This window comes from Scardinius erythrophthalmus (genome assembly GCF_964197995.2).
Source record: "Scardinius erythrophthalmus genome assembly, chromosome: 5".
NCBI classification, from domain to species: Eukaryota; Metazoa; Chordata; class Actinopteri; order Cypriniformes; family Leuciscidae; genus Scardinius; species Scardinius erythrophthalmus.
In genome coordinates, this window is record NC_138225.1 from 6,186,366 (window position 1) to 6,213,392 (window position 27,027).

At 36.8% G+C, this 27,027-nt stretch overlaps 1 protein-coding gene across 1 annotated transcript; it reads right to left on the reverse strand.

The window, feature by feature from the left end:
- On the reverse strand, window positions 1–23,311 carry egflam (EGF-like, fibronectin type III and laminin G domains; the record flags this gene model as incomplete). Its single annotated transcript, XM_081365740.1, has 22 exons — window positions 1–1,134; window positions 2,143–2,246; window positions 2,392–2,475; window positions 2,586–2,729; window positions 2,812–2,890; window positions 3,915–4,095; window positions 4,729–4,845; window positions 6,588–6,699; window positions 6,823–7,066; window positions 8,644–8,769; window positions 9,417–9,606; window positions 10,306–10,450; window positions 10,957–11,057; window positions 11,144–11,244; window positions 14,593–14,992; window positions 16,300–16,412; window positions 17,694–17,860; window positions 20,657–20,792; window positions 20,888–21,005; window positions 21,097–21,123; window positions 21,960–22,046; window positions 23,273–23,311. 22 exons carry the CDS (start codon window positions 23,309–23,311, stop codon window positions 983–985), a joined length of 2,967 nt encoding a protein of 988 aa, XP_081221866.1. The 3' UTR covers window positions 1–982.
- Window positions 23,312–27,027: the final 3,716 nt, after the last annotated feature.

The window sequence follows — 27,027 nt, forward strand, 5'->3', positions numbered from 1 at the left end:
AAGTGTCTGACATTCTTTTTATTTTATGAATAAAATCAGTAAGTCACATTTTTGATGGCAAAATGATAGGCTTTTTAAACATCAAGGCAGAAAAAATTAAGAGATGCATTTTTTTTTTGCAGACATCCATTAACTTAATAAAGAGCTACAGTAAAAAAGAATCAGCTACAGTAGCTACTAAAGAGTCTTTGGGATTCATAAAAGTTTGTAGCTAGAAGGAAAAGAGAGGCAGAGCCTCTGATACAAAAGACAAATCACATCACTTTGTCCTTCCACCACTAGCAGCCTAAAAACTCACAGTGCAAAGATTTTACCTCAGAAGAGAGAGAGACATACTACTCTATGACTGACTCTTCAAAAGCTCTATTCATCAGAATGAATCTTCATCTATTAATTCAGCAGTCTAAATACTGATACAAAATTAATGATAAAAAACAAACAAACAATAAACAAAAATACAGTTGCCCCAACCATTGCTCTTGAAGGGAACAATGTAAATGCACCTGACTAGGTTTGAACAGGAAAAGGTTGCTGATTCATAAGAGCCATAACAGGAGAGTTGTAGATTTGAAAAAGATAAAAGTATGTAATTATATGCAGTAAATTTTGCATAAGGAATAAATAACCTCTGAGCTCGCCCCGTCTTCAAACATCTGCATGCTCACTTATGGAATAAGATAACATTTACCACGATTCAATGACATGGTTGAAAACCCTCAGTTAATTCAGTGAAAGTGCTGAAGCTAAACAAAAACTCCAACTCTGACTGTTATTGCAGGAGTTGGTGTATAACGGAGAATTCAGAAAACACTTTCATCTTTATCTTCATCAGATGGAGGGTAATGTTTGGGTCTTTAATTATCTTATAGCTCATTGATGATCTTCCCAGCTGAGGTCAGTGATATTTGTGAGCTGCTGTTCCTGATATTCATAAGTATGTTGTTCTTGGGTCGCTGGACTGTAGCTGGTGTGTTTGAGGTGTTCAGTTGGTGCAGGTGTTGATGTTCTTGCCGTCAGCTGCATCGTCCACCAGAGACAGATGGTAGTCCGTGGCGAGAGTGAAATGAGAAATGCATCCCACTAAACCTCGCATGTACTGCCTGTTAGTGTGCAACGCAATCTCCTTCATCCCACCTGGAGAGACAGAGCGACACTTTCAAATCAAGCTTGAAATCAAAATCCCCACCAGAACTAGACAAATACCCGCACACACACTGCTGTTCAGAAGATTTTTTATTATTATGGTTTTGAAAGAGTCTCTTATTGCTCACCAAAGCGTAATTTATTTGATTAAAATACTGTAAAACTATGAAATATTATTGCAATTTAAAAGAAGATTTTATTTCTGTGATCAAAGCTGAATTTTCAGCATCATTACTCCAGTCTTCAGTGTCACATGATCCTTCAGAAATCAATATGATGATTTGATACTCAAGAAACATTTATGATTATTAACAATGTTGAAAATATTTGTGCTGCTTTAAACTTTTGAGGAAATCTTGATAGAAAGATCAAAAGAACAGCATTTATTTTTAAATAAAAAATCTTTTGCAACATTATAAATGTCTTTACTGTCCTTATGATTAATTTAACCCATCCTTGCTGAATAATAGAATTCATTTCTTTCAATAATTTTTTTTTTGTCCGGTAGTGTAATTAAATCTTTTTTATTTTTATACACAATATTACATGAACATCTATTGTCAGTATCAGAATCATTAAAGTCACCATGAAATCAAAATGCGAAAACTCCTGTATTTTATGTAATATTGCAGTATTTATTATAAATGATGTATCTGTGCTCATCACTAGTTTTTTATAACTCTTGTTCCCCTTATAATCTTTAATCAAAACATCTTCCCCTTCCTCTCACAGCATCATCTCTTCTCTTCTCTGATGATGTGTTTACCGGCGTGAGGGCGGGGCAACCTGTCACTCACATGAAATCCACCAATAGCAAACCACAACCATCCAATCCATTCCCCATGGACAATATCAAGTCCCGCCCCACATCTTTTCTTGTTTGAGAATCCGTTTCACTCAGATATAGTTCACAATAGGGAAGAAAACACTATAACAACTTCCTTTTCTTGCTGACTTTTTCCATCTTTATCATTACAATTAGCTTGTGTTGCTTCTTACCAATGTAAAGGTCACCGTTGATGTTCAGCTGTCTCATCTTACCCGGAGATCTGCCCGTTTTAGCTCCGTAATCATCGACAGTTAGTTTACCAGACTGGCCATCCCTTCAAACAGAGACAAACATGAAGGCTTGGTAAAACTCTGTAAAGCTACAGCCCTTTTAAATGGTGCAAATTCCCTCAAATTCATCTACATATGACAGTCTATGAAGAAAGACATGCTTGACATGATTTGATGCACGTGTCTGACCTGACAGCCTTCACCCTGTGCCATTTCCCATCACTAAATGTGCCATTAATGACCACAGTGGCAGCTCCACTACCAAGATTATAACTGTAAGGGGAATAAGAGATGTTAGGGTGATGCTTTTGATCCTCTATTGTAAATTGTCTGCAAAAATGCATGAATGTAACATGCAGACGCGAGCGGACATGTCGTTATACCTGAAAATGAGCGCTCCGTCTTGAAGGCCGAGAGACAGGTAGTCACTGTTGGCTCTCATTGGACTCTCCCCCCGCCATAGTAAAAGACCGTCTTTGGACGTGCTCTTAAAACGCATGAACATGTTTGTTCTGGAACCTGATATCCTGCAGAGACATGCAACATTATATTAGGATGCATGTATGCACAGAACCTTCATACGGAGAATATAATGTGAAAGCAAAAAACCTTTTGAGGATATTTCTGTTGTCATATGTCAGATAGCTGCGTCCGGTGAACTGAGGGATCTCTATTGATTCAGTAACAGCTGATACAACAAAAGTAAAAGAGTGCAGAGTTATTTAACGTCCACTAGATGGCAGCACACATCATGAATTCACTAAAGCCATTCTTGTTACTCAGCAAACAAATGAGAGACATTCTCATAAGCACTTACTGTTTAAGCAATAATTCCCACATTCTGCACAGTGAGAGCACAAAAAAGAATAAAAGAAGCTTATGAAAGGGTTTGAAGTTTTATGGAAGAAGTCTGCATATAGAATATCAAAGCAACGTCTCAGTCTAAAGCCAAACGCAAAATTCAGTCTGTATACTACAGAAGGAAAGGGTTCAGTTAGTGCTCAATCCTTCTCTTGGAGATCTGCCTTCAAGCTGAGTTTAATGTCAAACCTGTACTAATAATATAATGTGAAATAGTATGCAGGGTTCCCACAACTTGGTTAACTTCAAATTCAAGGACCTTTCAAGGACTTTCCAGGTCCAATACCCTCAAATTCAAGGACTTAATGTGGGGACACATTTGTTGTGTCCAACAACAAACACTGAGGTACCATCGTAGTAGATTTGTGAGCGTGTGAACGTCATGGCAACGTTCAACACAAAGTACCTCACGCGGGAAAAACGTAACGCGTAAATGCGCGTAACTAACGTAAATCAAGCAAGCTAGTATGCATAGGCCACAAAATGTTGGAGAAATAACACATTAGCGGACCAGAGGGAATAATATGGAATTTTTTCCAGAAAACTTCTTGCACAAAATAAATTCAAGCACTTTCAAGGAGCTGTATCTATGTGTGTTTATTTTCAAGAACTTTCCAGGGCCTTGAATTTTTATTTATTTTTTTCAGATTCACAAACTTTCAAGGATTTCAAGGACCCGTGGGAACCCTGAGTATGGAGTATGCAATGGTAAGTAGTCTGCATTGTTTTCAGTTATCATTTGCATTTTTTTAGTCTAATTTTGTATTTAAAAAAGCCTGATGAAATAATAAGCCATTATAGGAGCATATACAGTATGCTTTTTAGAGTTGTGTGTATGTGTGTTTTCTCACCTTTCTGACAGTGTTTCCCATCATACCCAAGCGCACAGTCGCAGTCGTATCCGTCCCACTTGGGTCTGCATGTTCCCCCATTAGCACACGGGTTCTCCACACATGGGTGGGCTGCGTTCAGCACGTTCACCCCAAAAGCCTGACCTGGATTCAGCTCTATACTGCGGTCATTCAGAGAGATCTGGGTCAGGAGGAAAGACTGAAAATTATTTGACCATTTTAAGATGAAATCTGCACATGGATCACACACACAGTAGGATTAAAGGGTTAGTTGCCCTAAAAATGAGAATTCTGTCATTTACTCGTTCCAAACCCGTAAGACTTTCGTTCATCTTCAGAACACAAATGAAGATTTTCTTGATGAAATATGAGAGCTTTCTGTCCCTCAATTGACAATTACCACATTGACGCTTCAAAAAGTTCCTAAAGAGATCCATATGAATCCATAAACTAGTTTCTTAAACTAAGAAACTAATTCATATGAACTGAGCAGATTAGTCCAAATTTTCTGAAGAGACTTGATCACTTAACAGATTGAACTTAGGCTTTTGTTCACATGTAAACATTGATCAGTGACCATGAAAAGACGCTTAACAGTACTTGCTTGACGTACAAGAACAAACCTCATTGGTTCTTGCTGAAGCTCAAACATGATGCGTAACACGAGAATGAACCTCATTGGTTGTCACACGTCAAACAAACAGGCTTGAGCTGCCGTTTACCACAACTGATGTGTGAGTTGATGAATGTTTATGTCTGGGGGCTTTGGGTGTTTGTAGTATCTTTAACCAGAATCTACTGTCTAAACTAGTACCTTCTGAACCGTTCCACTGAAGGGCCTCAGGACGCCAGCGCTCGTCTTAGTAATATCATAATTAGGAACTCCTCCAATATAGAGAGGAGAACTACACTTTATCTGTGTAAATGCACCCTGAGAAAGAGAAGAGAGAGAAAGATTATTATTATTATTACAATATATAACATACAAAATAACCTAAGAAAGCATTCAGATCCCTTGTACGATACATTTATTTCTGATAGAATAGATTTTGTTGTCATTATCTCATGCACAATAGCCCACACAGCATGAAAAGTGTTAAAAGGTTTTCAGTCTGTCATTAAAGCAATAAATAAAATAATATACAAAAATGTAGTCCAGTTCGAAATGTGTATATTGGAACTAAATGTGTTTTAAATCTAAATACACTACCAAAAAGTTAAAGGGGGGATGAAATGCTATTTCATGCATACTGAGTTTTTTACACTGGTAAAGAGTTGGATTCCCATGCTAAACATGGACAAAGTTTCAAAAACTAAGTTGTACGTTTAAAGGAGTATTTTTGTTCCAAAAATACTCCTTCCGGTTTGTCACAAGTTTCGGAAAGTTTTTTTCGAGTATGGCTCTGTCTTACGTAAGAGAGGGCGGAATTTCCTTATATGGGTCCTAAGGGCACTTCTCCGGTAAGATCGCGGGCGCGCGCGCACTCGTAGACTAGAGCAAGAGAGTGAAAGCAGTTCGCCGTCAAAGCGCCCTGCCCGGCTTTTGGGAAGTCAATGTCACCAAAGAAGTGTGTTTTTGGTTGCCAGGGCAAGACAACCCAGCTCAGATTCCCAAAGAACCCGCCGTTAAGGAACCCGTGGATGGAGTTTGTTTTCCTGAGCATAAACGGAGTTGTGTAAGACTGTTGTTCCCTGAATTTCGACGATGATTGTTTTATAAACAAAGCCCAGATCGACGGATTTGCAGATTGTCTAATGCTTAAGGATCGAGCAGTCACAATGATAAAGGTTCGCGGTCGTGCGTTGGAACGGTGAGTAAAACTGTTGAACAAATGTCTCTGTGTGTTGTTAGCTCGGCGCGTTAGCACAGCTTTAGCTTCGCCCACACGGCCCGCCCCCAGCCGCTCGTTTTTTTCCGGAAAGACTCGGTACAGCCTATCTTTCAATTAAAAATATAATAAAACAAAAGACTTTTTGGAGATATGAAGGATGCAATATTACTCTATAGGTACTCAAGATTAACAGGAGATTGAGTGAAAATGAGCATTTCACCCCCCCTTTAAGTAAGATTTTTTTTTAAATTAGAGCATGTTTGTTTTTAAATTTTGTTCAACTGATCAAAAGTTACATGTTACAAAAGATTTATATTTCAAATAAATGCTGTTCTTTTGAACTTTATATTTTTTTTATAACAGTTTCCAAAAAAATTATTTAAAAATATCAAAATATACTGTATATAAAAAAAAATCACCCACAGCACAACTGTTTTCAATATGTTAATCAACAATAATCAGAAATGTTTCTTGGGCAGCAAATCATCATATTAGAATGATTTCTGAAGGATCATGTGAGTAATGATGCTGAAAATTCAGCTTTGATCACAGGAATAAATTACATTTTACAATATATTCAAATAGAAAACAGTTATTTCAAAATTGTGATCGTATTTCACAATATTACTGTACAATGTTACTGTATTTTTGATCAAATAAATGCTGCTTTGGTAAACATAAGAAAAAATGTGTAAACGTAACAACCCCAAACTTTTAAACACAAGTGTATACGATTAAAAATAATATTTAAAAAATGTAATCCAAAAAAATGTAAACGTACCAACCCCAAACTTTTAAACGCTAGCGTATATGATTAAAAATAATATAAAAATCTCTTCACCTCTGCCATGCCTTCCACCGGCCTCTGGTTGTCCACCTGTAGAATGCCATTTTTTGCTGTTCGAGACACACGCAGCTCATGCCACACATCCAAAGTGACGGCCTCTTCACTCCTGTCAGCAGAAACAAAAATATAGTTTCTGGTCCTACACAATATTTAACACCTGTGGATTCACTGTCATCTACTAAAACAGTAAAGGGACTCAAATGTTTAGCATTTCCACTGTATACTCGACCTGATAACACTGACTCCCGAGCCGCAGTCGAAGCGAAACTCCACATATCCGCCCACCAGACTGACTGACAGGAAATCCCGGCTGGCGGCATCATCCGTGTAGAGGAGCGTGCCGTCGGGATTGGTCGGCTGGAAGGTCACCTCAAACTCCATGAAGGACAGGTAGTTGTGGGAGGGCTGAGGCCAGGGGGCGCTGGCGTACGAGAACATGCTCTCGTTAAACTTGGGTAGAGACAACAGGAAACCTGGAACCATTGAGAATTATGAAGTCAGGTCAGTGGCTGCATCCAAAATCGCATACTTCCATATTAGTAGGTGAAAAACAGTATGTGACAAAAGTAGTATGTCTGAATTCACAGTACTCATAAAAGAGTAGGCAAAAAGTACCCAGATGACCTACTACTTCTGGTGAGATTCTGAAGTGTGCATATGATGGACAGATTACTATCCCATGAGGCCACGGGAGAGGATTTGTGAATGGCAGTGAAGTAACGTAACTGGGTCACATGATAATGACAGCATGGCGAATATAGTACGTCCAGATTACATTCATACAGGTACTATACACCTTCATACTATATAAAACATCCTTTTTTAGCGGTCGTGAAGTAATTACTTATTCAAAATAAGTACCTACCCAAGAGAGTATGTGATTTCCGACACAGCCCTAGTGTGATTGGTTGCAATTGGTGGATAAAAATGGCATTTGCAGTTGATATTTATGATCTGACATTTCTGATAGACGTTATTTATAATATTGCAAAATTCATTTTGAAACCTGAAATTGTAATTGTACAATTACTTCTTCCTCATTTGTTAATATGCAGATTTATCTACGCAAATAAGTTTATTATTCTGTGCAGTTACAATTGTATTTATTATTTACTACATTTGTCATGGTTCCTGAATGTGAACTTTATGTCACTGTATGTCATATATATTTATGGTTTTGCTCTGTGGTATTTTCGTTTCTTCTCTTGTGAAAAAGAAGTGTGGTTAGTTGCATTGAATGTGCACTATAAATCCTAAAAGCATGTTTTTTGGAGAGAAAAAAAATATTTGCAGATTTTCAGGTTAAGCATTTCTTAACACACTTAAAAAGTGCACTTACGTTTTAAATCATTATGTTTCAATCTTTAGTTGTGCTTTAAAGTACACTTATTTTGATGTGATGACTAACATACAAAAGCACAAGTAAAGTACTTGATTTAATTTTAACTTTAGTGTTTTTTTATATTACATTTAAAATAAATATATTTTAAATTGCAACTTCATCATTACATATGTAAAATTGCAAATATATCTAAATGCATGACATACATGTTTCAATAGAAATTACATTAGTATATTTTAGTTACCATAAATGCTTGTCAGTACATTTGGCAGAAAACTAACCATATTTCAAAGACAACAGAAGTAATTATGAAATTACATATAAAGATGTACTTAAGCGAGTCAAAAATGCACTCTGAAGTTTAGATAACTGCATTTAATATAAATTTAAGCTATAATACATTTTCATTTAATTATAAATAACATGCAGTTAAGTGTCCAATACTATAACATTAGGTTCACATTTAAGTATATTCTTTAAAAAATATATTATTTCCGTAATAAGTACTATTTTTAAAAGTATGCAGAAATGTACTACTTTTTTTCACAAGGATTCCCCAGCACACAGGAGGGAAGAGACATTAAAAACCACTTGACTTAGTATATAGAAATTATAAATGTGAGTGGTTACTGCCACAAAGCAAGTCTGTGCGTGCGTGTGTGAGTGTGAGTGTATGTGTGTGTGTGTGTGTGTGTGAGGGTGACTCACTCTCCTCACAGAGGAAGCCCTTATAGCCCAGAGGGCACAGGCAGATGAAGCCATCCGCTCGGTTGGCAAAGCAGATTCCTCCATTAGCACAGGTGACCTTTTCACACACACTGTTGCTGCACTCGCCTGAAACACACAGAAGAGAGGAAGATGCTTTGAACACACATACAGTGATCCCTAAAAGTATGTGGACATTTAAACCTTGTCTATATATCATTGCATTAGATCACTACAGATTAAGTTTGGGGTCAGTCATTTTTTATAATTTTAATAATAAAAAAAGTCTCAGCAAAGGTGTGTTTATTTGATCAAAAATACAGTAAATTATTGTAGTGAAATATTAGTACAATTTAAAATAACTTTATATATATTTTAAAATGTAATTTATTCCAGTGAGGCATTCTTGTCACTTTTGATTAATTTAATGCATCCTTGCTGAATAAACGTATTCATTTTTTTATTTTATTTTTATCTTACCGACCACAAACTTTCGAATGTTAGTGTAAAATATTTACTTGTACCTCTTGAGATTTTAAGCAGGTAAACAAAATATTTTTAAGTGTTTTATTTTGATTGCTATTATTTTTAAAATTATGTATTTTAATTTTACATTTATGATTTAATTGATAGATTTTCATCAACTCAAAATAGCAAAGCAAGTGATATTTATTCCAAAGAAAAATAGACAAGCATACTTTAAACAAAACATTTGAGAAAAAGAAGAAACTTTAGACTAAACTTATCTGGACACTTATAGTTATTCTCGAACTAACCAATGTCTGCTCCGCTCAGTGCATTTCCTTTAGGCCAGGGTCGGATGTCAGTGGCTTTGCTGTTGACCGTCAGACTCTGCATGCAGCCCTGAAACCCACGATTGGTCCCCACCGCCCTCACCAGCCAATAGCCATTTGGAGCTCCACCCAAAAACAAAGGCGTGCGGAATGTTATTTTAGTGTACTGACCCTGAGAGAGAGAGAGAGACAAAGAAAAGAGGTTGTTAGATACATTTTATAGTCCTGGGGCCAGTTGCATAAACACATAGACAGCATAAACACAGCCTTTATGTTAATTCAGCATCTTAAAGGAACACGTCGACTTTTTGGGACTTTAGCTTATTCACCGTATCCCTTCTGAGAATATAGTTCCCAGTATGTGTACCCAAGATGGCTGTGTCTCATGTGACACTGTGACTATACAAATCACAACATGTAAATAGGAAAATGTTGGCGTTATTTTGTCACTTATTGGGAGCAGTATGCTAGCTGGAGCCGTGTACCTCCAGTCTTTGTGCTAAGCTAGGCTAGCGGTGAGTGCGTCAGACAGAGTTACGGCACGCACGGAGATGAGAAGGGCATGTGTGGACTTATCTAACTCTGGGGGATACGGTGAATAAGCTAAAGTGTTTCTTTAAGATCTAGTATGACCCACTAGCAGTTAGTCAAGGGGCAACCAGTCTTACTTTTTGGCATCAAATTAGGCCAGTCTACGTTTTTATGTAACTGAGGTTATGAACAGTCTAAGGATTTTTTTTTTTATGTCTAACTTGTTAGATTAGCAACCAGCCCCTGGGTGCTGATTGGTCAATGCAGTGTATGGCACAAAACCAACTGTATATGTGTGAATATCACAGTATGCTGTGTTTGTGTATTAAGGCATGCGTACCTGAGAACGGCCTGATACCGGTGTGTCGTTATCTAATCGTAGCCAGCCATTCATGCCGTCTCTAAATATTGTGACAGTGTGCCACCGACCAATCACAATGGAGCTGTCACTCACGATCTGCGCCGCCCCCGTACCGCAGTTAAACCTGCGCGCATGATAGTCAAGATCAATTACTAATAATCAATGTAAATTCAGAGAATTAAAAAAAATTGAGAAATGAATCAAGACTCAATAGCAGAAGTGTAATTTGCAAGAAGCAAAAAATATATATTTTATGTAAAACAATGAAAAAAATTGTGTTTTAGCTTAATATTAATAGATGAATAGATATAAGTGGAAAGAACAATCATGATTCAGTATAAGCAAATAGTGTCAGAACAACAAACAAACAATCATAATCCAGTATGCAAATATTAATATGAGTGTGAATATGTATTGTAATAGTTAATAAGGTCTTTTCAAAGTATAATCTTACTTTTTTAAAGTATGAAGTACAGTTATTTCAAATACAGAGCACATCTCAGGTGCAAAATAGCTACAAAACAAAGCTTGGGTGAAATCTGCATGAACTGAAAAGTAACATCAGAAAAATTGTGGAGATTAAAGTGTTTGCAAGAACCATAATTAAGGCTCAGATTAAATTGGAGATACCTGTAGTGTAGTTTCCGCCGTACGAGGGCCAGAGAGGTGAAATCTCCTCGACCATGTTCATTCTCTCCACAATACAACAGCAGCCCATCCTCAGCCTCAGCCTGAGAGGTCAAAGCAGTGATTCATAAGAGTCTGGTCTCATAAACCTCTCAAACGCTTCAAAGTCTGCCTTTGTGTGTGATTATACCTTAAACTCCAGGCTGATCTGGAAGCTCTGGTACGAGTTTTTAAGGGGTTCAAACGTCATGTGAGAATAGCCATAGAACTTCGGGAAATTTACCATCAGACCTGTAGAACACAGATATGAGGTTACATTAGTTTTGAAATCTTTTTGCATAAACACACCCTCGTGTTATATTACTTGGGAGTCTATAGAGCCAAACACTGTGACTGAAGGTCATGGAAAATGATTTCTTTCAGTCCATTTGGAGAAGCTTTCTGGCCCGGTATCTTCTTCTGTGACGGAGTTGGGATTACAGAGCGTTTCATCTCTTGGGCACAAATCCCATAGTTCATTACTGCCATGTTGATGTACAGTCACATTCACAGAGCTGCAACATGACCCTTAGCACAAACCCTAATAAACCAAAACTGAAGGTCATCTAAACTACTGTTCAAAAGTTTGGGGTCGGTAATATTGTGAAATATTATTCAAATTTAGATGGCTGTTTTGTATTTAGGTATATTGTAAAATGATATTTATTCCTGTGATCAAAGCTGAATTTTCAGAATCATTACTCCAGTCTTCAGTGTCACATGATCCTTCAGAAATCATTATAATATGCTGATTTGATGCTCAAGAAACATTTCTGATTATTATCAATGTTGAAACCTGACATGCTGCTTTATATTTTTGTGGAAACTGTTTTTGTGCACAAATCCTTTTTTTTTATTATTATTCTTTGATGAATAGAAAGTTCAAAAGAACAGCAATTTGTGGTGAAAATTGTACGTCTTTACTTTTGATCAACTAAATGTACCCCTGCTGAAAAAAATATTAATTCCTTCCAAAGAAAAAAATAAATACAGACTCCAGCCAAACTTTTGCTAGTGCTACAAATAAAGGGTCAGAAAATACACTTTTACCAGATATAAATATTTAAAATCATATTCCTTTCTCCACTAGGAATATGGACTAAAAGAAAGACAGACCACAACAGAAGTCCAACAAAATGCCCTTAACAGCACACACACACACACACACACACACACACACACACACATATATATATCCCATGACTTATTAATCTTTCCCTCATTTTAGTAAATGGTGACCGTTGAACTAATTCATTTCCTCGTTTTGATAAAACTAAAACTACAACAAATTATTACAACGTGGCCACAATTCACTCAAAACTATAGAGAACGAATTAGTAAAATGTGCTGATATGTTAATAAGTCAAGGAAACGAATTGTTAATTCATGACCACGATATACATATTTTTTGTCCATGTCATGTTAGGGCTCCATATTGTAAGTTTGGAACTAATGGAAAGCATAAGCGCTCCCCCTAGAGGCTGAAGGAATATGTGTTATGTATATATATATATATGTCTGCTATGCTTTTATTACCCAAGATGATGTTACTTTTGACACTCAAAATTAGTTCAGCTCCTAGAATATTGAGGTTTCAAGAAATGGCAATTTTCAGCAAACCTCGTATATATTGCATTTAAACAAATTGAAACTGGTATGCAATACTGTGAGAGATTTAGAACAATGAAGCAATATCTAGTCTGTGGAGTCAACTTGTTTTAAAAATGTTATTGAGCTCGCTCTGAAAAGGTTAGACAGAAAGAGAAATCCCAGAGGAAAATACAACATACACATGCAAACCTCCATTCTCAAAGATTACACACTCCCAACAGACCTCGGAGAAGACAAGAGAGAGACAGAAGGAGGAAACAATCAAATGAAAAAGGAAAAGAGAAATTCTTCAAGCATCTGAGAGAGCGTTTAGTAGATTTCTAAGGCTTTAGATCTTATTTAATCAAACTTTTGGAGAAATGTGTTGGTTAGTTTGGGGTTGCTTCAACCCACGGACTAAAAAAAAAAAAAAACCTGCAAGAACAGTGTAAAAGTAGCCCAATTCCACAGGAAAACTGCAGACTTGGCAACATTGGACACAGTTCACACTTTTTTAGCCAGTCAGCAAAACACTGGCTGCTTCTCAATACTCAAATTGATGCTTCCTCGATTCCTCACTCCTGCAAGCTCTAGCCTGTGACCCCGAAACCAATTGTACTCAGCCATCTTGAAGGACATCTCAATTCTCTAATTGCACCATGAGGAACGAGGAAGCTTCCTGAGGAGTCATGAGCGGGGATACACAGGTGTATCCTTCCCTCGCAAGCTAAGATGCGAGGAAAGAGAAGAAAGGAAATGAAGATGCGCAAATGAGAAATGAGAAGCACCCTCTGTCTGCATGTTTAGGTTTGCAGACATGTCCTTAGAGGGCAGGGTGTTGGTGAGAGGACGTGGTCTAATTCAATTTAAATTCACACCATTTAAAGGGATAGTTCACCCAAAAGTGAAAAAACTGTTGGACATTTAACCAAACAATTTTGGAGCCCATTGACTTCAGTAGTATGAAAAGAAAAAAAAAAGATTTCTCAAAATATCTTCTTTTATATTACACTGAATAAAGAAACAAACTGTTTTGGAACAAGATGAGGGTTACTACAACAAAACAAAACAAATTAAGGCTAAATAGAAACATTTAACAAAAAATAATAATAATGAAAATGACAAAAGCCCAAACTAAATTACTAAACCTTAAACTAAAATGAAAAAATTTAAATATAAAAATAAAAACTATTCAAAATATTAATAATACAACAGTTGTATATAAATACTAAAATAACGCTGTTCCAGCCTGGTCGACAAAAGTTAACTAATAAATATGATGATATATATATATACAGTGTATATATATATATATATATATATACACACACACCTCCGATGCCTCTAAAAGCCACCTATGTCAAAAATTAGATAATAATATTGAGTGAAAGCTCTCCGCACATAGTATATGTTCATCAAATACTTTCACTTCAAACTCACTAAATCCGAGCCTCAGACCATTCAGAAATGTCGGTACTTAGGTAGAAACCTATACATAGGAGACTGATAAAAATGTTAATATTAAAGAAAAACATTAGATGGATTTAGAGGCTTTTGCATATATATATATAACTACATGCTAATTTCTATAGGTGGCACTGCACACATTACATGCATATACATTTCTTTGGATATCTTTGAAATTTTTTCTACCTGTTTTCTACCTCAATTCAAATTCTGGAATTTAATTAGAATTTGAAAGATATGCTTAATTCACTTTTTAACCCCATGTTCCAAAACAGGGACTAAATTGTTACAGCTGTTATTTTAGTATCACTGATAAACTATTATAGTTTCTTTTTAAATATTTTGAATTGGATTTTTCTGTTTTGAGGGTGAGTAAATGATGACAAATTTTCAACAAGTCTGGTGGAAGTTTGCAAAACGGAAAGATCCCTTACTGCTCAATTTTTGTATTGTGAAGCCCCGTCCACAGTGAAATCGTAACAAAACTATATCATCAAATATGTACTGAACATATTCACTCTGAAGCAGACAGAACTAACTAACCTTCTGAGCAGAGGTCCCCCTGGCGACCGAGGTTGCAGTGACATCGAGAGCCGCCGGTATCGTAATCATTGATGCAGAAGCTGTCAGGAGGGCAGACCGTCTCGTCACATGACACGTCGTAGACCCGGGCTCTTTCCCCTTTCCACGGTGTCATTGACGGACTGGGAGATGGTACCGCAGGAGGAGGCGTAGTAGGACCGGCGCCTGTCAGTATAATGGGTGTGGTGGTTGTCCTGGGGGCGGAGCTAGCGACCGTTGTCATGGTTATAGTTGTTGTTGATGTGATATTTTGGGAAGCAGGTGTACGCATCCTAAAAATAACATTTCCGTTACCGGGTGTCCCGACGTGGGAGCGTAGCTGAGACCGCCTGCCGCTTTTCTTACTGTTAGGAAACTTAATCTGCAAAAAACAGATAGATGAATGCCAGAAAGATTAATAACAGCACATTCTGAGTGACAAGATGTTGTGTATCTATTGTGTATATACAGTTGTATTTATAGAAATGTTTTGCCTCTTCTGATGTGTTTTAGAATTCTTTAAAAGGGTCATGAACTGCATTTTTGTATTATTTTATAATGTTTCCTGAGGTGCACTTATGTAAGTATGATTTTTTTATATCAAAAAAGGTCATAATTTAGAAATAAAAAGCTATTTTCTACCCTAACCCTCATTGAAGGGGCGTGTCTGTTGAGAGACTTCAGTGTGAACGCCCACCGCTGTGATTGGCAAACATATTTGCATATGAAATAAGTATTACACATGAAACTCTCTTGAATATCTGTTTAGCATATAAATGCAGTGATCTTGTCGATTATTGCACTCTCACAATGCTTTCATCGTAACTAACAGTGCAAACATGATGTAAATAAGAGATTCATTGTGCAGTGTAGACAGCGTCTGTGATTATAACGGGAGTTTTGGCGAGAGTCCAGAACTCAGTCACTGATAAACTCGCGCTGTGATTGACAGCTCCAGCAATTATAAAGGGAGCGTTCTTTGATTGCTTTATGTAGGCCTATATAACTTAATCACAATTATTTTCATGCTACTAAGAGAAACAATGTGAAGTTGACAGTTTAGTCACTGATTTACTAATGCATAAACAGCAATAAACGATTTTGAGACAACGAACATCTGAATATACATGAATCATTACATATCAGAAATTACTGGTCACAGATCGGTCATTAGAATTAACACAGTTACTTACATGTTGTGTCATTACTGTCGGGTCCATATCTTACAGTAAAAGTTTGTTTGCAAAGCCTGCGCCGAAATTGCGACTGATTTACCCAAAGAATCCATAGTGAAATGGACAGAACAAACTAATAATGCTCTACTGAGACATTCCCCCATTCCTAGCATTAGGATCCTTTGGAAGGTAATGTTATTTTTAGTCCAGTGATCCTGATCCTCTCTTCTCTCCTTCTCATCTAACGAATGTGCCAGTGGGCGGGGCCAAAGACGCAATGATGTAGAAGTAGGCGTTGATTTTCTTCTGCAGAGGTATAATGTGACGAAATCTGAAACGAGTCATCTTGGGACTTTGGTTTCAATAAAAGCTGTTTTTGGACTAATGAGGAAGTTTTGAATTCTGAAACTTGCGTGATGTTTTTATTGTACAGTGACATCTAACATGTCAAGATATCAATGTAAATTTGATTTCTAAATTTATGACCCCATTAAAATCACAAAAGATCGCTCACCTCCTCAACGAAGACGTCATAATCTGAGTCATCGATTTCAAACCCGTCCTCATCTTTCCTCTCAGAGTTTGAGATGTAGACATCAGAGTCTCCACTGCCTACATCCATTGAACCTGTTTTTAAAGCAGGGGATCGTATACTTCTGTCATTTGACCTCATAAATACAGTTAGCGGGGAAAAAATTATCATGATTTCATGCACAGAACTCATCTGACTTTCAGAAACAGAAGGTTTCTAAGGCTTGTTCATGTTGCACACAATTCTGATTTGTTAGTGGGGCTTGCGAAGCATCACTATTACTATTCCACTTGCTTAGTATCATAAAAGATTCTGTAAAAACTTCAGTGCATAACTCGTCTTGCCACATTTGCCGTAGACCCATGAATGAGGTGTTGTGCGCCTTATTGAGGAGAGGTGTGCTATGACTTTTAAAGCGATCGGGCGTATGATGTTTGCACAACGGGTGATAAAAATCAGGCAGAAAATCCCACATACTTAACATTGGACAGAACTTTGGGACATCATATCTGGCAACCAGTTACAGCACATGAGTAACCACCCCATAGACTTCCACTGAAAAAAGGGGAGAGGGATATCAACGGCCCTGTTTACACCTGGTATTAAGATGCGTCTTGGTCGATCGGATCAGAAGTAGATGAGGGAGACAAGTTCCTGTTTACACCTGGTGTTTAACCTGTCTCTTTTGTCCACTTTCAAACACTTCTGTCCTGATTTCTTCGAGGGGAGAGTCTATGGGTGGGTAAATGGGTTTTTCAGATCTTTCAATCTAATGGATTAAATAAGATCGCGCAATTTACATATGAATGTGCCGGGAGATGAAGGAAAAGGGAAAGGCAAATTAAAAGGCATGCCCAATTCAGTTCTGAATGGCGCACAACCCTAAAAGTTACATGTGAGGTGCTCTTAATCTAGTTGTTTTTGAGTGAATCCAATTGGTTGGAATCCGACGCCGAACTATGACAACGCTCTCTTGAAACTGTGTAGCTGAATGAGTTGTGATTGGACTGTAAATGTGTGTGTGGGGGTCTATGCTCTTAATCCGTCTGCTGGAAGGTTGGGGGCGGGTAACTAGCTGTAAGCCTCCTCCAAGTGTGTTTGTGTGACATTGAGGAGGGTCTTCCCCAAAATGAGCAAGCTTTAAGATGCTTAATTTAATTAGTCTGGTCTTTCCAGCCAGCCAGCACAAAACAAAAAAAACTGCTCAAATCTGTGAGGAGCATCCAAACTCGTACACTATGAAATATGCAAACCACACATTAGTAGTCATTTAGACCCTTTTATCTACCGTACACATATTATAGGGACAAATCAAGGGCACAATGGCTACGGTGTGCACCAGCAACCTCACGGTCATGTCCAGTGCTGTAACTTACCGAGTGTGCGCACAGGGTTATTAATGGCACTGGGAGGACTGATCCCATGTGCGTTTACGGCTCTGATGACAAACTGGTACTCTGTGTCAGGGATCAGACCCTTGAGCACCATAGAGTTCGACTCTACTGGCTCTCTGATGTACGTCCACTCAGTGTCCATCTCCGGTCTGAAACACACACACACATTACCAAACCATTGCCCTGATTTTCTGACGAAACTGTCAAAGTTGCTTGTGCAAAATTCGCAATGATGATGCTAGGGTTTTGCAAGGACGTGGATTGGGACCCTTTTTCAAAGACTGTGATGAAGCATTTCCACAGTAATTAACATTGTATATTACTATTTATAATTTATAATACTATACTTTCTTACCTTGGCATTAAATGACAGAAAACTGGTTAACGTTGCTGCGTATGCGTTTCTAATACGATGGCTGAGGCAAATTTGACATCTTTCTCTCTTCTGAACAATGTAATCAATCTCTCAATGCTTTTTCCTATTTGGAACGTCATAGAAATCTATGGTGGATTGTTTTCTGATGCTATTGAGATAAATGGGAAAGCAAAAATGACATTTGTTGGTAGTTTCCGTGCACCACTATAGAAGTTTATCAAACCATGACAACTTCCACTTCTGCTATATTACCCAGATTATGTAAAAGGTTGTTAATCTGAGAATCAGACAGTCTCTGGTGGGGGGTCTCTCCTAATCTGCTGGAGGCCACTGTTCTATTGAATCATGCTGCATAATTATCAATGAGTATTAAAAACATGCCGATTTCAAACCCAAATGCACATATGTGGACGTACGCTCCACTGAATATATTTAGTATTGCAGTTTTTTTTCATGATCTTAAAAATAATCTGTACATAATCTGTACATATAATGCATCAATCTACTACACAAAAAAAATTAACACATGTCCTTGCAGTATTAAACGTGTACAGAGTGCAATGGAACAGAACAGAGAAACGTTTTTAAAGGTTTAACAAATTTTAACTCGACATATTCTTAAAAAGCAGCACTCACTGACACACTGTTAAATGGATCACTATGGATGTATGCCATTGAAAAGCTTATGTTCCATGTTGAAAGCTTATGTTAATTTTTATTATATACAAATATTCCTATATGAGAATTTTTATGGTGTATGTTAAAATTCTTGAAATTTGTTCATAAATATAATATAAATAAGAATAAATATGAATCATGTCAACAAATGTATGAATGTCTTTAAAAACGGTTATTTTCATTTAAGAAAAAAAGTGATAGTTATATATGTGTATATATAATGTTTTCTGATTTTCATTTTAATAATTATTATATTTATATTAATAATAATAAATATAAATCAGTATATATTTTAAGGTACTTCTGCTGCATCACAAGTTTGCACCTCATGAAGTTGATGAATGCCTTTAAAGGGATAGATCACACAAAAATTTAAATTCTGTCATAATTTACTCAAGTTGTTCCAAACCCATATGAGTTTCTTTCTTCTGCTAAACACAAAAGAAGAAATTCTGAAGAATGTCGGTAATCAAACAGTTGACGGTAGCCATTAACTTCCATAGTATTTTTTTTCCTACTATGGAAGTCAATGATAGGAACTGTTTTTATGACTTATTTATTTTTCTGAATTGTACAGTAATAATAAAGAATCGGTCGGTCAGTTCTCTGGAACTCATACACACATTAGAGCAGGCCGTTGTGTCCTGCGGGTCAGAGTTTGATGTGTGTGTGGTCATGCAGACTGTGTGTTGAACTGGCCTGAATGGGTTAGTTGTGTTCTAGAACAGTAACGACCACAGAAATGCATTAGTTGCATGAGTCATCTGGACAGGGTAAAGATCACACGCAGAAACATCAGTCAGTCTAGTTTTAATAGATGCACAGAAGACTTTCAGGGAATGCATTCTTTGAAAGAAGATGAATGAAGATTAATAGAATTTTATTTTGTCCGTGAAGTCGACTGAAAATGTTTTTCACATAAAAAAGCTGCTATTGTACAAATCTTGAGTTTTTCTGTTTCTTTTCTGTTTCTATCTGCACCGCCAATCTGTCCATCCATCCATCCATCTATCCATCCATCCATCCATCCGCACCGCCAATCTGTCCATCCATCCATCCATCCGCACCGCCAATCTGTCCATCCATCCATCCATCCATCCATCCATCCATCCATCCATCCATCCATCCATCCATCCATCCATCCATCCATCTCTTTGTCTGTCCATCCATCCATCCATCCATCCATCCATCCATCCATCCATCTCTATGTCTGTCCATCCATCCATCCATCCATCCATCCATCCATCCATCCATCTCTATGTCTGTCCATCCATCCATCCATCCATCCATCCATCCATCTCTATGTCTGTCCATCCATCCATCCATCCATCCATCCATCCATCCATCTCTATGTCTGTCCATCCATCCATCCATCCATCCATCCATCCATCTCTATGTCTGTCCATCCATCCATCCATCCATCCATCCATCCGCACCGGCCATCCATCCATCCATCCATCCATCCATCCATCCATCTCTATGTCTGTCTGTCTGTCTGTCTATCTATCTATCTATCTATCTATCTATCTATCTATCTATCTATCTATCTATCTATCTATCTATCTATCTATCTATCTATCTATCTATCTATCTATCTTTTTATCTATCTATCTATCTATCTATCTATCTATCTATCTATCTGCACCGGCCGTCTGTCTGTCCATCCATCCATCCATCTTATCGTCTGTCTATCCATCCATCCATCCATCCATCCATCCATCCATCCCTACGTTCGTCTATCCATCCATCAATCCATCCATCCATCTCTACGTTCGTCTATCCATCCATCCATCCATCTCTACGTTCGTCTATCTATCCATCCATCCATCCATCCATCCATCCATCCATCCATCCATCCATCCATCCATCCATCCATCCATCTATCAATTACCTGATATAAGCCACCAGGAAGTATAGCACAGGTGCACTTCCTTCACTTTCTCCATGTTGCCATGACAGGGCCAGTTCTGTGTCCGACACGGCGACCACTTTAGGCTGGGTAGGAGGTGTAGGAGGCATACACTTTTCTACAATTTAAAAGAAAAATATAATGAAAGTTGATTAATTCTGTTAGCTAAATTCATGCTGATCAAAATGCATGTTTAGTGATTAGTCTGCTCACCGTGAGAGCCAGTGCTGATGTCCCGGGGCATGCTGGGTCTGCCCTCCCCTGCCCAGCCGTACGCACCCACACTGACACGGTACTGCGTGGCCACCTTCAGCTTCCCGATCACCACATCCTAACAGAACACACACACACGGGAACAGCTTGCCATGCACAACAGCACCATATGGCATTAACAGAGAAGCAGATATTGAACATCTACTCACAAAGCTCGCTTGACCATCAAACTGACCCTGTAAGACAAAATTCATCAAGTCAAATTGTTCACTTCAACTGTGGTATACTGAAGCCTCACAGTTACTATGATCTGATCATTCAGAATTTATTATAAAAAAAAATATTTATTATTATTATCATAAATGTTTAAAAAATTATATAATAAACTGTGCATTTATAAATAAAATGCAGTATATATATATATATATATATATATATATATATATATATATATATATATATATATATATATATATACTGCATTTTATTATATATATATATATATATATATATATATATTAATTATAATTAAATGTTATATATAAATATATTATATATAATTATGAAATAATTATAAATATATGTATTATATATATATATATATATATATATACACAGTATAAACAATGAATATCAGAAAACATTATATACACAGATAACTAAATAAATGAAGAAATAAATGTATTTCCAGCCATCTTGGATTTATAGTTATATATGTGTATATATAATGTTTTCTGATATTCATTTTAATAATTATTATATTTATATTAATAATAATAAATATAAATCAGTATACATTTTAAGGTACTTCTGCTGCACCACAAACGTTTGTAGAGAACAATAACTGTATATGGTCACGTTTTTTGATATTCATTGATCTCTACAAACTTACAGAGTATATAAAAATATACAAATGTTGTTTATAATGCATCAAATACCTATATACAATATACACATAGGTAAATATATACATAAATGTATTGTAACCATAAATAAATATAATTATATCATAATTTATTGTTATTTTTATTAGTAGTAGTATTATTCCAAATAATAAAGAGGTTGTACATACAGTTGTGAGCATTTCTAAACTCAACGGGACTTCCAGGACAACAGCATTGCTGGTCGGACGATTATTCCTCATCTCCGTGTAAAACACCTGGGCAACAGAATAATTTAATATTTACATGAATATTCTAATCTGGAACCCATCACTCTCAAATCATTCCTGTAGTGACATCTATACAGCACCAGTGTAGAAATATGAAGAATCAGAGAGTCTTCAAGGGCTTGTAATACCTGATACCCGAGCGTTTTAGCTAGTCTTTATCCCATAAGCAACCATAACAACATTAACATAAGAGAGACTCATACAGAGAAATCAATATGATGGCTTTGGTCCCGCCTTCACAAAGTTGTTTACTCAAGAACCATTCAAATACCAGCTGGGAATATTATATTGAATTAAAACTAAAATGAAAACCATAAAAATAGCTGTGTCCCAATTCGCATACTACCCGTCCTAAATAGTGTCCCAAATCGTAGTATGTTGAACTGAGTATCCCAAAGATACCCGGATGATCTTGGTTTCAGGTTAGAATCCGGAGTCAGATCCGTTCACACTCTAATATTGCCCACGACCCATTGCGTGTTAGACGAGGATTCGATTAGAACTAGAAACATGAATAATAAGTGTTAAAGGTTGAGAGGTTTGACTGATTAATAATAATATCTAAACTGCCGAAAATATATTTATTCAATGCTATCCACATTATATTTCATCTGAAAAAAACATTGTGAACTTTTATAAAGATACGTTTGGTCATTATAATTTAAATGCATCATTATGCAAAGCAAGATCAACATGCTACAACATTTCTCTCCGGTACGGTAGAATATTCAATTAAATTGAATGTGGAGGATTTTAACTGTGACAAGTTTAAATGCACATAACTAAAACACAAATTATGACGAGTATGTCCCAAAGCTCTTCGTGTGTGGATGAATGAAATATGTGAATAAAAGTCTAAATCAAATCTGTTCATCATATATAAAGCGATCGAGTCTCCAGAAAATGTGGACTAAACCGCTCAGTTCATATGGATTCGTTTCACGATCTCTTTATGAACTTTTTGAAGCATCAAAGTGTCAGTTGTGTAGCTGTCAATGGAGGGACAGAAAGCTCTCAGATTTCATCAAAAAGATCTTCATTTGATTTCCGAAGAAAAAACGAAAGTCTAACAGGTTTGGAATGACACGAGGGTGAGTAAATAATGACAGAATTTCCATTTTTGGGTGAACTATCCCTCTAACACTGACATATGACGAGCAAGCGATATGTTCTTGAATCAGCAGTTTTCCAGTTTACGATGGACGGGTTTGTACCTTGTATCCAGTGATGGTGCTGACGTGTCTGCGGGGCATCTTCCACCGCACACTGAATGCAGTGCAGTTCACCGTCTCCAGCTGGATGTCCAGCGGTGGACTCAACCTCTCTGAGAGGAACCACAGATCACATCATAAATATAACATACTTTATCAATCAGTTCATATCAACATTAAACTAAACAACATGAATCAACATTAGACCAAAAACAGATCTTGCAGAAACAGCTAATAATAAGTTAATGCAACTCATTCAGTGGTGTTGATGAGAAAGGTTGTAACAAGACTGCCAAGCATAAAACAGAAGCATATAAAACAGGCCGATTTTAGATGCATTTACAGCGTGTGGATATAAGGTCATTGCTAAATGTCTCGCTCAGAGTAAAAAGTTTGATGTCTACAGCGCTGATGCACAGTTGTGTGTGTGTACTTGTACAACTATCTTTGTGAGGACCAGTTTGAGTTTTAGACCATTGGAGTGAGGACGAAGAGAGTAAAGTGAGGACATTTTGGCCGGTCCTCACTCTCTGAGAGCCTTTTAAGGCCTGTTTGAGAGTCAAGACTTGGTTTTAGGGATAAGGTTATAATGAGGTTAAGGGTCGGTTTAGGGTCAGGGTTCGGGTTAGGCACTTAGTTGTGATGGGGAAGGTTAGGGTAAACGGCTAGAGATTGCATTGTGTCAATGAATGTCCTCATAAAGATAGATGTAAAAGAATGTGTGTGTGTGTGTGTGTGTGTGTGTGTGTGTGTGTGTGTGTGTGTGTGTGTGTGTGTGTGTGTGTGTGTGTGTGTGTGTGTGTGTGTGTGTGTGTGTGTGTGTGTGTGTGTGTGTGTGTGTGTGTGTGTGTGTGTGTGTGTGTGTGTGTGTGTGGCTGCAACCCGTGACAGGAAGACAACACCACAATCAAACCACAAAGATGGCTAGTGAAATTATGGCATACTATGGAAGTCAATGGGGTCCATCAACTGTTTGGTTACTGACATTCTTTAAAATATCTTCTTTTGTGTTCAACAGAAGACAGAAACTCACCTACCAACACAAATATTAGGAATATTGCATTTACTGTTTCTACACTGTAAACGTGATTTTTCAAAATTTTACATGTTTTAGGGAACACTTTACAATAGTCTCATAATAAATAAATAAACCGTATTGTAAAGTATTCCCATGTTTTTCTACTTTTATAGGTTTACTATTACAGTTTTTCTAAAATGTCATGTGTAGATCAACGTCATTTTACTTGCTGTTTCTTTGTAATTAATAGAGACATTTAGACTACTAGCATTTCTGCATGCAAATTGTGGTAACACTTTACTTAAAGCCTTCATATATAACGCATTATAAAAGTATTGTAATGCACCTTATATAATGCATTGTGTGGTCTCATGAAAACAGTTATAATACATTATAATACTTATGTATTCACATTTAGAAAGTATAATGCATTAAAACATGACAAATCTCAGATGTAACAAGGAATCTGCAAAAAATTATAATGCATTGTAACTTTGGCTACATTTTTTTATGAAAAGATGCAATGCATTATAATGTATTTTATGAATACCTTTATAATTCCTCAAAAACATAAAGGTTTTAAGTAAAGTGTTACCAAAATTGTTTCTACACCAGATGTTTTCCAGTGTATCCCCATGATCATCAACTCTTCCTGACACATTCATGGAGCCTGCAGCGGTCTCACAGAAACACATTATTTATTCCAAACGCATCACTTTCTCCTTTCAGATCATTAACAAGATATTGCGTTCCCTCAAAATAAACACACATCAAGACATTTCACTTAAAAGGTTTGTAGTCATTAGAGAAATCGAGTAATTTGAGTCTGACTAATATGCTCTTTGATGCACGTTGCATGTGATCTTGGCTCTGATATATCTGTTTATGATTTGCAGGTGTTTGTGGCGCAATTAAAACACTGCCTTCTGAAAAGAAACCAATCTGAACCGAGACTAATCTAAAAACATACAAACAAAGCATGTTACCGGAGCACAGTGCAGAATTAAAACATAATGCACTGTGAATGTAGTGAATAACGATCTCAAATACACAGAGCCATGGAAAGCAATTTAGGAAGGATCTTGCATAATGAATTTTTTTCCCATGAAACTGAATACAATATCTGAAAACACTTTATAATAAGGTTAATTTGTTAACATTTACATTAGTTAACATGAACTAACTAACAAAAAAAAAAAATCCTTCTAAAGCATTTATTAATTAATGTCAACCAGTACAAAAAGACAAAAGTTGCATCTGTTAATATTATTTAATGGGCCTGAGCTAACATGAACTAACAATGAACAGTTTTATTTCTTAACTAATGATAACAAAGATGAATAAGCACTGTAACAATGCATTAACTAACAATGAGAAACATATTTATCAAACGTTAATAGGACCTTATTGTAAAGTGTTACCTGATATAAAGTGATTTTTCAAACATTTGAAAAAGTCGTATGTTACTTTGCACTTTTGAAATAAAGTTACTTTGCATTTTTATTATAATTTTGTGTAAAAATGTTTTAACATTTGGAGTCCGATCAAATGAGGAGTCAAAAAGAGATATAATCCCAGCTCCAATTACTTCTGTTTCATACACCGTGCAAAATAATGAAAGGTCAAGTCAAGAGCGTTGCATTGTGGGATATGATATTTCGTGCGACATGCTTTGTTAATGCACATTATGGAAAATGCAGAAGCTCATCCGGTATTTTATGCATACCAGAGCATTTGAATACAGTCCACAGTATGCATACTATTTACTGCAGAATAGTGTGATTAGTGTGTCAGCATGCTATTCTGAACACAGCCCATGATTTACAACATGCAATTGCTAGTCAGAAGCAGCAGGTACTATGAAAAGAGAAAAAATTATCATTTTGAAACTCATATTTATTCTTTTGTCAACTTTTAGCAGTATAGATGGACCCAAAGCTACAGACATGAACTTACAAGCCACAATACTTGATTGATTTAACGGGATCCTTAATTCGAGAGCAACCCAGAAAGATGCAGATATCATTAAGGAATGGATTTTTAGGCAACAGAAAACGGAGTAACAAAATTGGAATTGATGTTTAAGTTTGTGTGACGTAAGAAAACCTTCCTCTGTGACCAAAAATGTCTAATTTTCATTACCAACTTTGAGTCAATACAAAGCAAAGAGAAAAGGCTCCAGGCAAAGATCGTTTTCAACAGATGATGCAATCAAACTTATAAGAAAATTACATTTGCCCAGAACAACTTCTAATACTTCACTTCTACACTTTCAATCTGTCATAGGGTGGAACCTCAAGGTCTGAAACGAAACCGACCAAACTTGTCTATACGTGGCTGTATTGAATTAGTCAGTCTTTTAATAAATCAAGACCACCAAATTAAATATCGCTTCCAGTTTCTTGGCTATACCACTAAAAAGCGCATTAAGGTTAAGCATCTCCATATACCCAAGGGTACCAAAGGGACAAGCACCAATTTGAAGCATTTCATCTGAAGTGTCAGTTATCAGAGGGCTTGTTTATCTGAAATGACTGATGGTTTTCGTTACTCTAAATTGTTGGCTATGGGCACTGGGCATGAGATCTTCCGGAGGGCATATGGAAGTCCCATATACAGCGCTGACCCTGCTGTATGACTGCGACCTCAGATGTCTCTGTGACAAATCACCTGTACATCTATCCACCGGAATAGCCGAAAAGTTTGTCCTGGGTGATTATGGGACATAAAGAAGCTCAAA